General features: G+C 49.1%; 1 protein-coding gene across 1 annotated transcript; it reads right to left on the bottom strand.

Moving 5' to 3' along the window:
- Positions 1-1,313: 1,313 nt before the first annotated feature.
- ARMCX4 (armadillo repeat containing, X-linked 4) lies at positions 1,314-11,422 on the bottom strand. Its single transcript, XM_021709924.1, has 7 exons — positions 11,321-11,422; positions 10,748-10,818; positions 9,969-10,044; positions 9,531-9,614; positions 9,174-9,229; positions 6,371-8,830; positions 1,314-6,250 (listed from the first exon to the last, which is right to left on the bottom strand). The coding sequence occupies exons 6-7, from the start codon at positions 8,684-8,686 to the stop codon at positions 1,661-1,663; spliced, it is 6,906 nt and encodes a 2,301-aa protein (XP_021565599.1). The 5' UTR covers positions 8,687-8,830; positions 9,174-9,229; positions 9,531-9,614; positions 9,969-10,044; positions 10,748-10,818; positions 11,321-11,422; the 3' UTR covers positions 1,314-1,660.
- Positions 11,423-12,283: the final 861 nt, after the last annotated feature.

Below are 12,283 nucleotides of genomic sequence, written 5' to 3'. Positions count from 1 at the left end.
CTTTTCAGCACATTTGAGTTCCTTGTAGATCCAAGATGTTAGACCTTTGTCAGACATGGAGTTGGCAAATACTTTTTCCCAGTCTGTGGGCCTGCATAATATTTAAATGTGTAGACATAAGTTAATTTGTTTAGTCAACTACTTTGAGACACTTGAGTGATTTACCACTTTTCACCCTTCAAAAGTTTGAAGATGCACAGCTTTGCACAAGCCAATTATTTGATTATTTCCTAAGGATAAATTCCTACAAGTGAATTACCAGGTCAAAAACTATGCACATCTTGAAGGCTTCTGAAGCATGTGTCCCAATAAACTTTGCACCAAGTATACTTCCACCAGCACAGTTTGCCAGTGCTCCCCCCCCCATGCCCTCATCAACATCGGGTTGGAGAGAGGTGGATTCTTCTCCTATGTGGATTCCAACAGCACTGTTGATGGTTCCATAAAGGCTCCACCTTAACCAACTTTATTCAAGAAATTTGATACAAGCACTAAAACTTATTCTTTCTCCTATATTTTCTTATTACTTCAAAGCAGCACTATCTGATCCACTTACATACACACCAGAACTGGCCGAGAAAGAGGAAGTTTTCTTATCAAATGCCCCCAGCACTCCAAAATAAAATTGGCCGTCTTTGTACGTCCCCAGAGTAGATCCCAGCCCTTATTGGCTTAAACGGTCTCTCACTTCTATCCTCTCCTTACCATTCCCACACCACCGGTTGAAATTTCACACCTTTATCATCTCATGCCTGGACCGTTGTGGTAGTGTCCTAACTGGTTTTCCAATCTCCAGTCATCACTCCTGTCCCCACCCCAGCTCAGATCCATCCTGCACACAAATAGACCACATTGTTTTCCTTTCATTCTGTTATTCCGGGTTACAAAAGGCCTTGGTGCTCCCAGGGGTGGATGGGGTAATATTCAGATAGCCCAGTTTAGCAATCAGGGGTGCTCCACAGAGGAGACTCACCCCTACTGCCTGGCTCTATCTCCCATCACTCCCCTCCTCGCACTTTCCACTCCAGGCAGGCTAGACTCCTCTGGAGCAGAATTCTCACCTCCATGCCTTTCTTCCCACCACTGCTCCCTCCTTGAGTGCCCTTCTGGCCCTTTTGTATCTTATCCTTCAAGCCCAGTTTATTTAAGTGTCCCCTCCCCTGTGAAACGTTCCCTCAGTATTTTTGCCCCCAACAATTTCCGATGCCTCCAAGCACTGACGAACTTCTGGTTTTGTTACCATCTCTTTGTTTTTGTTTCCCTATATCTTGTCTTTCCAAACAGATCATAAACTCAAGGACAAGGACAATGACTTTTTTCTGCTGCTTAGAAGACACAACTTTATTGATGACATAAAAATAAAGTCTTAAATGTATAAACATAAGTCCACACAAAGGACCAAAGATTACCTTACTTATGAAGAATCAGTTCAGTTTCTGCTCATGAAGCATACCAGAAATATCTCAATCCAGACAAGATAAAAATCAACACATGTTTTTCCAGTACAAGTTTGAATTCATTTGGTGTTCATAAAATGGTACAGCTATAGACCATCATAGATAACATCAGTTTCAAAGTTATAATGCAATTTACAATGTGCATTACTCCCAGGGTGCAAAACCAAAATATTACTCAAATTTGTTTGGGAACATACAGTCAATCAGAGTTTACTTATTAATAGCTCAACTCTTTCTTTCACCTCAGGGTCATTGCATTCTGCTGCTAAGGCTCGAAGTTTCTTGGCACATGCTTTAGGTCGTTGGAATAGGAAATAAAGGGAATTTTTACTGAACTTGTCCTGGGTAAATGTTTTTGCTCTTCTTTTAAAATGGTAATTTATATTTTCAAATAGTGAGATAGCATTAAGAATATTCTCTTTTGTCTCTTTCTTGTTAAAAATGTTAATCAGTGATGTTGGTGCATTGGCAATGAGCAAGTCTTTTGTCATAGATGGATTTTTAGAGAAATTTAAAAGCATTCCCAAAACATGATCTTTAGTTTCGCCACTTCCCACAGCTAACAAACGAAGAAATTCTGAAATATAATTTGTAACCATATGCTGATATTCACTGGTAATAGTCAGATGCTTTATCAATCTTAGTCCAGCCAGCTGTACATTTGAATTCAAGGGATAGGTGACGGTGTCTTCACATACTTGGTTTAAGTATGTTTTAACTGTCCTATGGTTTTCAGCAGCCACTGAGATGTTATTCAGTGCATTTAAAGCCTTCTGCCTAATGTTGGGATAAGGATTATTGAGTAAGCTTTCGATAACCGAGACTCCACCTACATTGCGAACAACTTCGTGGGGATAAGGAAAGTCAGCACTGTTATATAGAGCATTATTGGCTATTTCATGAACAGAAGGAGTTTCAGTCATCTCAATCATGCAAATGAGTTTTTCGAGATCTCGTGGATCCATATTAGCGTCGTGTTTACAGCGGCGGGACAAGGGTCGAATTTTCTCCCCAGACTTCATTTGCTTTTTGACCTCATCCTCAGCTAGGAAACTGGCCTCATTTGGATGTGGCAACTTTGTTTCCGACCAGATCATGGCCCCATCCCATGACCCCATTCCTGCCCCAGGGACCATGGATGGATATGTGCCTCTTGACTCAGCTGATTTTTTGGCTTTATCCTTAGATGCAGATTTGTCCTCACAGAACCAAGACCTTATATCAACTTCACCAGCAGCCTCAAACTTATCCTTGATGCTAGCCTTATCCCCAGTCCCAGACTCAAAATTGACATCTTTCCTACACTTGGATCTGAACTCATTGCTGTTCTCACTCTCAGCCCAAAACAAGGACCTTAAACTTATCTCCTCAATATCGGGGCTTGACTCTCTACTTAGCTCATCCTCATCTACATCCCTAGCCAAAGTCCAGGACCCTATGCCAGCCTCTTCCCCAGTCCCATGCCTAGACTTTGTAGTGGTTGCATTTCCATCCCAGGACCAAGACCCTAACCTGGCCTCAGCCCCGGCCTCAGCCCCAGCTTCAGCCCCAGCCTCAGCTACAGCCTCAGTTACAGCCTCAGCTCCAGTCTCAGCTCCAGCCTCAGCCCCCACACAGGAGCCCATATAAGCTGCCTCATCAGATCTGATCCAGGAACCAATACTGGCCTTGTTCTCAGTCTCAAACCTAGAACTAACGATAGACTCTTTCCCAGTCCCTGATCTGGATTCAGTACTGGCTTCATCCTTATCCTCAAGCCTGGGCACAATATCAGCCTTCTCCTCTGACCAGCACCAAGACCCTATAACAGCCTCAGCCCCAGGCCCAAACCAGAATTCTTCATTAGCCTCCATCTCAAAACTGACCTGGAACTGTCCACTGACCTGCTCCTCAGACCTAGCCCAAGACCCTCCAGTAGCCTGGTCCTCAGGTCCCAGTCTAGAACCTCCACTGGCCTCATTCTCAGGCCTAGATCCAGCCCAAGATTCCCTACTGACCTGATTCCCAGTTCCAGTCCAGGAACCTCTCCCACAGGCCTGATTCTCAAATTCAGGCTTGGAACAGTCATCAGCCTGATCCACAGCCCCAGCTCCAGCCCAGGAGCCTCCACTGACCTGACTCCCAGTGCCAGCCCAGGACCTACCACTGGACTGGCCTGAAGGTCCTGGCCTAGACCCTCCAACCACCTGACCACCAGCCAAACACCAGGGACCTCCACCACTAGACTGATCCTCAAGCTCTGGCCTGGAGCCTCCACTGGCCTGGTCCCCAGCACCAGCCCAGAACCCTCCTCCAATGGTCTGATCCTCAAATACAGGTCTGGAACAGCCACCAGCCTGATCCACAGTCCCAGCCCAGGAGCCTCCACTGACCTGACTCCCAGTGCCAGTCCAAGACCCACCACTGGACTGGCTTGTGGGCCCTGGCCTAGACACTCCAATGTCTTGGCCAACAGCCCCACCCCAAGATTCTCCTCCATTGGTCTGACTCCCAGGGCAAACACAGTACCAACCACTGGCCTGATTCCCAGTGCCAACCCAGGAATCTCCACTGGACTGGTCCCTGGGCCCCAGCATAGAGCCTCCACCAGCCTGGTCCCCAGCAACAGCCCAGGACCCTTTGACACTGGCCTGATCCTCATATATAGGCTTTGTCCCACCACTTACCAGATCCCCAGCCCCAACCCAGGACCCTCCATTAGCCTGATCCACAACTCCAAGCAAGAACCCTCCACTGATCTGGTCCCCAGAACTAGTCCAGGACCTTCCACTGGATGAATCCTCAGGTCCCAACTTGGACCCTCCACCAACTTGGCCACCAGCCACAGCCCAAGACCCTTCTTCACTGGTCTGATTCTCAAGTCTAGATTTGAACTTACCAACTGACTGGTCACCTGTCACAGCCCAGGACCCTGCCCTCTTTGAGTCCTCAGTGTCAGCCCAGGACCCACCACTGGACTGATCTATATGACCAAGCCTGGACCCTCCACTGGCTTGGTCTGTAGTATCAGCCCAAGACCTTCCACTGGACTGGTCCTCAGACCCCAACTTGGACCCTTCACTGGCCTGACCACCAGTCCTAGCCCAGGACCCCTTTTCACCAGACTGATCCTCAAATCCAGGCTTGGATCCACCACCAGAATGATCCCCAGTTACAGCCCAGGACCCTCCACTTGTCTGGTCCACGGTCCCAGCCCAGTACCCAACACTACCTATATTCCCAGCCCCAGCCCAAGATCCCCCACTTGCCTGGCTCTCAACCCCAGTCCAGGACCCTCCAATGGCCTCTTCCCCAGCCCAGGATACCCCACTGGCCTGTCCCCCAGGCCAAGACCCTTCACTTGCCTGACCTCCAGCCCAGAGCTCTCCAATGGCCTGATTCCCAGAAACAACCCAAGAACCCCCAGTGGCCTGGTTCTCAGCCCCAGTCCAAGACCCTCCAATGGCCTTGCCCTCATTGTCTGCCCAGGATCCCCCACTGGCCTTGTCCCCAGCCCAGGATTCTTCACTAACCTGACCCCCAACCCAGAGCCCTCCACTGGCCTGGTCCCCAACTCCAGTCCAAGACCCAATATCAACCTCATTCTCAGCTCTTGCCCCAGTCCAGGACTTCATGCTAGCCTCACCACAAGCCACAGCCCAGGATGTAATACCAGCCTTATCACTAGCCCCACTCCAGGACTCAATACTGGCTTCATTCTCATCATCAGCCCAGGACATGCTATTCTCCCAGTCTTCATCCATGGCCTGAAACCTAAATTTGATCCACCGCTCAGCAGCAATCCAATCCTCAACACCAATGCCATTCCAGTAGTAGTCATGGATGTAAGGCTGAGTATTTCTGCAAGCCTGAGTACCTGACCCACTCTCACTCTCAGAAGTGGGCATGGCCTCAGCCTCAGGCTTTGCATGGACCCCATCCACTGTGGCTTCTGTCTCAGAACTGAACATAACCTTGTCCCTTGCCCCAGGCAAAGTCTCACCCTGGGACCTGGCCACAATCTGGGGCTGGGCAGAGTCCCCTGTACCTGCCGTAGCCCCTGCTTTAGGCACAACATTAGGATTGCCCCTGACCTTATTCCTGGCACCAAGCAAGGTCTCATTCTGGGAATCAGTCACAGTCTGTGGCCAGGCAAAGCTCATTGTATCTGCCCCAGCCTCTACTTTAGGTACAGCATTAGGATTGCCCTTGACCTTATTTTTGGTACCAGGCAAGGCTCCACCCTGAGAATTGGTCACAGCCTGAGGCTGGGCAGAGCCTACTGTACCTGTCCCAGTCTCTGTCTTAGACATAGCACTGGAATTGCCCTTTACCTTATTCCTGGTGCCAGGCAAGGCTTCATTCTGGGACTTGGCCACAACATGAGGCTGAGCAGAGGCCATTGTATCTTCTCCAGTTCCTGTCTTCGGCATGACATTGGAATTGCCCTTGACCTTATTCTTGACAACAGGCAAGGCCTCACTCTGGGAATTGGCCATTGCCTGAGATTGGGTAGAGCCTGTTATACCCATCTCAGGCTCTGCTTTAGACACAGCATTGAGATTGCCCTTGACCTTATTTTTGGCACCAGACAAGATCTCCCCCTGGAAATTGAATACTGCCTGAGACTGGGAAGAACCTGTTGTATCTGCCCCAGTCCCTGCTTTAGACACAGACTTGCGATTGCCCCTGACTTTATTCTTGACACCAGGCAATGCCTCACCCTGGGAATTTGTCACAGCATGGGGCTGGGCAGAGTCCATTGCACCTATTCCAGTCTCTGCTTTAGACACAGCATGGTGATTGCCCTTGAGCTTATGCTTGGTACCAGGCAAGATCTCACCCTGAAAACTAGCTACAGCCTGGGCTGGGGCAGAGCACATTGTATCTGTTCCAGCTCCTGCCTGAGACATAGCACTAGGATTGCCCCTGACCTTATTCTTGGCACCAGGCAAGGCCTCATCCTGGGAATTAGCCACAGCCTGGGGCTGAGCAGAGTCTGTTGTATTTGGACCAGGCCCTACATTAGGAACAGCATTGGAACTGCCCCTGACCTTATTCTTGGCACCAGGCAAGACCTCACCTTGGGAATTTGCCACAACGTGGGACTGGGCAGAGCCCGTTATATCTTTCCCAGCCCCCGCCTTAGACACAACATTGGAATTGTTCTTGACCTTATTCTTAATATCAGGTAAGGCTTCAGCCTGGGAATTGGCCACAACCTGGAGCTGGGCAGAGCCCGTTGTACCTGCCCCAACTCCTGCCTTAGACACTGCATTGGGATTGCTTCTGACCTTATTTTTGGTACCAAGCAAGGCTTCACCCTGGGAATTGGCCACTGCCTGGGGCTGGGCAGAGTCCATTGTGCCTTCCCCAGATCCTGCCTTAGGCACATTGGGATTGCCCTTAACTCTATTCTTGGCAATAGGCAAGGCCTCATCCTGGGGATTGGCCACAACTTGAGGCTGACCACAGGTCCTCTGGTCTGCCTTAGCCACTGCTCTAGAAATAGCATTAGGATCACCCCTACCATCAACCATGGAATCAGGCAAGGCCTCAGCTTGGGCTTTGGCCCCAGCCTGAGGCTGTGCACAGGACTTCACATCTGTTCCAAGCCCCGCCTTACACTTGGATTTAGTTTTGCCCCTAGTCTTACCTCTAGTATTAGGTAAGGCTTCTCCCTGGCTCTGAACCATAGCCTGAGCCTGTGTCTTTGTGTCTGTCCCAGCTCCTTCCTTAGACATGGTGTTGGTATTGCCCTTAGCCTTAATTCTACCATCAGGCATGGTATCAGCCTGGACATTGGCTACAGGTTGAGACTGTGTACATGACAACATGTCTGTCCCAACCCCAGCCTTAGCCATGACATTAGGATTGCCTCTGCTCTTATCCCTGGCATTAGGCAAGGCCTCCACCTGGGAACTGGCCCTCAAGTTTGCCCTGGCCCCTGCTTTAGCCAAGGCATTGGAATTGCCTCTACCCTTAACCCTAACATCAGGCGTAGCCTCAGCCTGAGTACTGGCCACAGCTTGAGGCTGAGCAGCAGCCCTCATGTCAGCTCCAGTGATTGTCTTAGATCTGACATTGGTATTTCCCCTGTCATCAACTCTGGCACCAGACGTTGCTTCTGCCTGTTTCTTGACCACAGTCTGAGATTGTACACAAGCTCTCACATCTGCCCCTGCCCCCACCATACACATGGCGTTGGTATTACCCCCAGCATCAATCCTTGCCCCAGGCATGGTCTCATCCTGGGTCTTGGCAACGATTTGAAGCCGAACAGAAGCCATCGTGTCTATCCCAGACCCTGCTGTAGACATGGTTTTGGAATTTCCCTTGTCTTCAACCCCAGTACCAGGCACGTCATCACCCTGGACCTTGGTCACAGCCTGAGACTGTGTACTGGACTTCACGTTCACTCCAGTCACCTCCCTGGACAGGCCATTGAGATTTTCCCTAGCATCAACTGTGGCACCAGGCCTGGCCTCTGACTGAATCTTAGCCACACTCACAGTCTCTTCCAGAGCCCTTGTCTTGGTCTCAGTCACAATTCCAGTCTTGTTCATGGCCCCCATCTTGTCCACTTCCCTGGTCACTGCCAAGATCTCACTGTGTGTTGCCATTACTCTGTTAATCTCTGGGGTTTTTTCAGCCAATATATGAGCTTCAGCTTTGGTCTGGGTCATTGCTTCTTTCTTGGCCTCTGCCCTGGCAGCCTGTGCCCAAGCTTTAGCCTTGGTCTGAGTCACTGCCTCTTTCTTGACTACTCTCCCAGCCTTAGCATCAGTTTGGGTCACTGCTTCTTTCACGGCCACTTCCTTGGCTTTAGCCTTGGCCTCAGTCAGAGTCACTGCCTCTGTCATGATCAGTGTTCCAGCCATCACTTTGGCCTCAGACTGGATCTCTGCCTCTGTCCCACCCATTGCCTTGGCCTGAGAGTTGGCTTTGAGTATGGCTATAGCAGTGTCCTTGGTCTCTACTTCAGCCCCAGGCCCATCTCCTGCTCCAGTTTCTGCTCCATTCTTGGCCTTGGGTCTAATCTCAATCTCTTCCCCCGCCATGGCTTCACTCGTGGCCAATGTCTGGTTCTGTACCCCAACCACAGTCTCCATCTTGACTCTGGACCCATTTCTGGCAAGTCTCCTCACACTCTGGGCTCTTCCCTTGGTTAATTTGTAAATGAAGTAGCAGGTTCCAGCCCAGATCACCAGTCCTGCAGTCACCCAGCCCACTTCCTGAACACGGCCCATGTAATACCCCAGTTGAAGGCACGAACAAGGTACAGTAGGGCTCACTCGAGCTAGGGAAAGACAGTGGTAGATCTGGGTGTAGGCTTGATAGGGCACTGGTCTTCAGCCACTCAAAGGCCACTACAGCTGCCACTGGAGGTGAACCTAGAAGTAGAGGAAGAAAATGGACTAAAATTTCTCTTCAGATTCTGTTGTATCATATGGATAGATACACAGAGGGACAAAAAAAGGTAGATAATGTGCTTGGTAGGAGAGAGGATGATCAACAAACTCTCTATACTTCTTATTTCATCCTTTCCCCACCTTCCTCAATGCCCAACAATTATCCCCCAAGGTAGTTCCATACACATTTTCATACACCAAATGAACAGTGGGAAGAATGGCAGAAGGGCTGATGACAAATGGGAGTGATCAAGAAACCCCAGACTTTGATTTTTACCAGACCTATACTGGTCACCACTCCACAGGGCCCCATCCTCATACCAACCTGTAATGATCTGAAGCAGTTTCCTCCTCCTCTCTTTTCTTGCTTGGTGATACAACCTAAAGTGGACATATAAACTCATGAGATCTTTGGATCTAGAGACAGACCGACAGATGGAGGGACAGATGGGAGTGGAGAGTTTGTTCTTGGTAGAATAGGCCTATCATTAGCAAACCACCTCTCTACCTCACTCAGCTTGCCACAATCCCCCGGGTGCTGTCATACTCTTTTCTCCATACCAGAATTAAGGTTAGAATGTGGGGTAACAGAAAAGGTGGTTGGACACTGACCCTAACTGGATGCACACTGATCTCTACCATCCTACCTAGAGATCTATCCAGGCAGTCCCCACCCTCTTACCAGTCTATACTGATCAGGGAAAATTTCCTCCTTGTTTCTTTGGTTCCAGTGATCTCAAGTCCTGCAGCAGACATGCAAGCAGATCTATGGATAAGTAAACAAACAGGTGATAATGGAGACCAAGTCCTTGGAGAGACAAGCATCCTGATTCCTGACCCCAGTGCCTGTCTTTCAAGGGCCCAGGTTCAGTTTACTAATGTATCCCATCTCATAATCCCCTCATCAAGTCTTCTCCCAGTCACACACCAGCCCACCATTACCGTGGTATTCCTACAATTTCTTACACTGACATTCATGGGGTGTATGGCAGCACTGTGAAAATCTGGCAGAGTGTAGGTGAGGCAGAAGTGCTCTCCACTGAGACTCTCTTAAATCTCAGCCAACTGTTATGCCCACCCTCTCTTGTCATCCCTAGGCAATGTTTGCCTTCACACAAACCTCAGTGGTTGCCAGGCCAGTCCTCTTTCTCTTGCTTCCAGTGGTAAACAGCCCTACTGCAGATTTATGGGAAGACCTAAGAACAAATAGCGAAAAAGAAGAGAGAGAATATTGAGTATTTGTAATATTCTAGCATCTAAGATATGAGTTCCTGTACCTGCCTTTCTGGATTTAGAGATCCATTTCCTGACAGACAGAACCTGAAAACAGGACAGGTAGAAAAGGGAGGCAAGGAAAGTAAAAGGCAAAAGACAGAGGCATGTTATTGTAAAGCCACCTGTAGGGATTTCCCCAGAAGTCCACCATTTCCTTCACCAAGATGGTCAGGTAGGTGGGGGATCCAGAAAACCAGAAGGTGGCGAAAGAGATGAGAGTCCCCAGATCCCATACTCTAGAATCACATCGTACTGCCATCTGCTTGCCTTAAACCCGTCTTTAGGAGTCTTTAGCAGAAAAGACAAAGGGTAGGGGAAGACTTTTGCTTCTGTAAAATGACTATCCCTCTCTATCAAAGGCTATTTCAAAAAAAAATAATAATATTCTTTGATATGACAATTTCTATTTTCTCAATATAAAAACATCAGTTGAAAGATATGCTGTCTTTATTGATTTTCAAAATACAATTTAAGGTAAAAGTCCTAAGCTTGGTAAGACAGCAGCTTAGGGAATGTCCCCTAACTAGCCCCACCCCACATCCCAATCAGTGGTGCCTAAGCTCTTGTTCTAGAATTTATATAGAATTCCAACGTTTCACAGACAGTGTGGGTGCTCACACTAACCTCCATAGATCCAGTGCAGTTTTCTCCTCTCCATCTTCCTTTCTCCTCGCCACAAACAGTGCCACACCAAACTATTGTCCGACAGACAGGAAAGAGTAAAGGCACCGAGTGAGTGTTGAACCGGTACCCAGTCCACAGATCCCAGTACTTGCTTTTCCGGCTTCAGGAACCAGGTTGTCAAACGTCCCTCCCCACAATCCGAGACGCCCCTACCAATCCCGCTGTCCAGTCACTAAGGCCCACCATTTTCTCTGCAAACGCCACCGTGGCACATCCCTTACACTGAGACTAGCAGGAAGCGAGCAGACATGAGTGGTCAGTGATTGGAGTTGGAGAGGATGAGCATCTCCACCTCTGTATTTCCCTCTGGAGACATTTTCCCCACCAGCTGCCCTGTCAAAGCCCACGGTTTTCCTGCGCAGATGTGGGCGGGGGGGGGGGGGGTCCAGAGAATCAGAGGCGAAGGCTCCTAGAACTTGAGCCAACATACCCCTCCCTGACCCTGGTAGTCTCTGCCGGGGACAGCGAGCCGCTGCCGCCCTGGGCAGGGCGCGCGGGCCCCGGGGCCCTCACCTGCTCCGCTGTCCCCGGGCCCGATGCCAGCCCGCCGAGCGCTGGGCAGAGGGGAGCTGGTAGCCAGACGGGAGTGACGACTGCACCTAAGGCTGCGTCTCTCTGCAGCTCCGGGTCACGTGGGGGACGCGCGTCACCGCCAAGCTCTCCCTCCTCTCTACCACCCCCCACGGGCTGGCGGCCAGTCAACAGGACCCCTCTCCGCAAGCACAGACGCCCCCCTCTTCGCGTCTGCGCACGGTGCCCTGGCGAGTACTGCCCTGTCACTCATATTGGTCCTCTCCAATCTGAGGGCCCACAAGTGGCATCACTGCTTTGTGGTTGGAGTTTACCCATCTCTGGTTACTGGGGACGTTCTGTACACCCCTTTACCCCACCCCCACCTTTGGCCTTGCCCTTTTATGCTTCTTTGAGGAATCCTTTCTTTCACTCTTAGGTTATACGCCCAATACTCCCCACAACGCCCCTTTAAAATTTGTCCTAAGTACAACGTTTGCGCCAAATATGTTGTGGAAGGGGGTGTTGGGAAAGAAAGTATAGGGTGCAAGTAGAGCCTTAAATTTCTTTGATATGTTTCTCTTTTTTTCTTCTAACCGCACATTTTTTTGTAATCGATAAATGCGGTATTGCTATTTTCCTTTGACACACACACAAAAATTTAGGTTGTAAAAATAACAAGAGACTCATTCATTTGTTTATATTATTTTGTGCCACATTAAAAAATGTTTTCTAGCTCATGTAAACTATTTCACAGCTTTCAAAGCAGCCTAGTAATTATTGATATTTTAAATACAAAATCTTCTTAAACAAAACCATGATGTTTTCAACGTGATCTATAAATTAATCTTTGGAAAGACATTCAGTTTTCTAATCTTGGCAATTTTACACAAGTGATTTATAACCTTTTGAAGTTCTGGCTGAACTTACATCTTTTGTCAGGTGTCTGAGACCTTCTTCAGAAAT

This window comes from Carlito syrichta, unplaced genomic scaffold, assembly GCF_000164805.1.
Source record: "Carlito syrichta isolate Samal-C Ts95f unplaced genomic scaffold, Tarsius_syrichta-2.0.1 Scaffold287717, whole genome shotgun sequence".
Classification (NCBI taxonomy): Eukaryota; Metazoa; Chordata; class Mammalia; order Primates; family Tarsiidae; genus Carlito; species Carlito syrichta.
The sequence above is the reverse complement of the archived record's forward strand: the minus strand, read 5'-3'. Positions and strand labels throughout refer to the sequence as shown.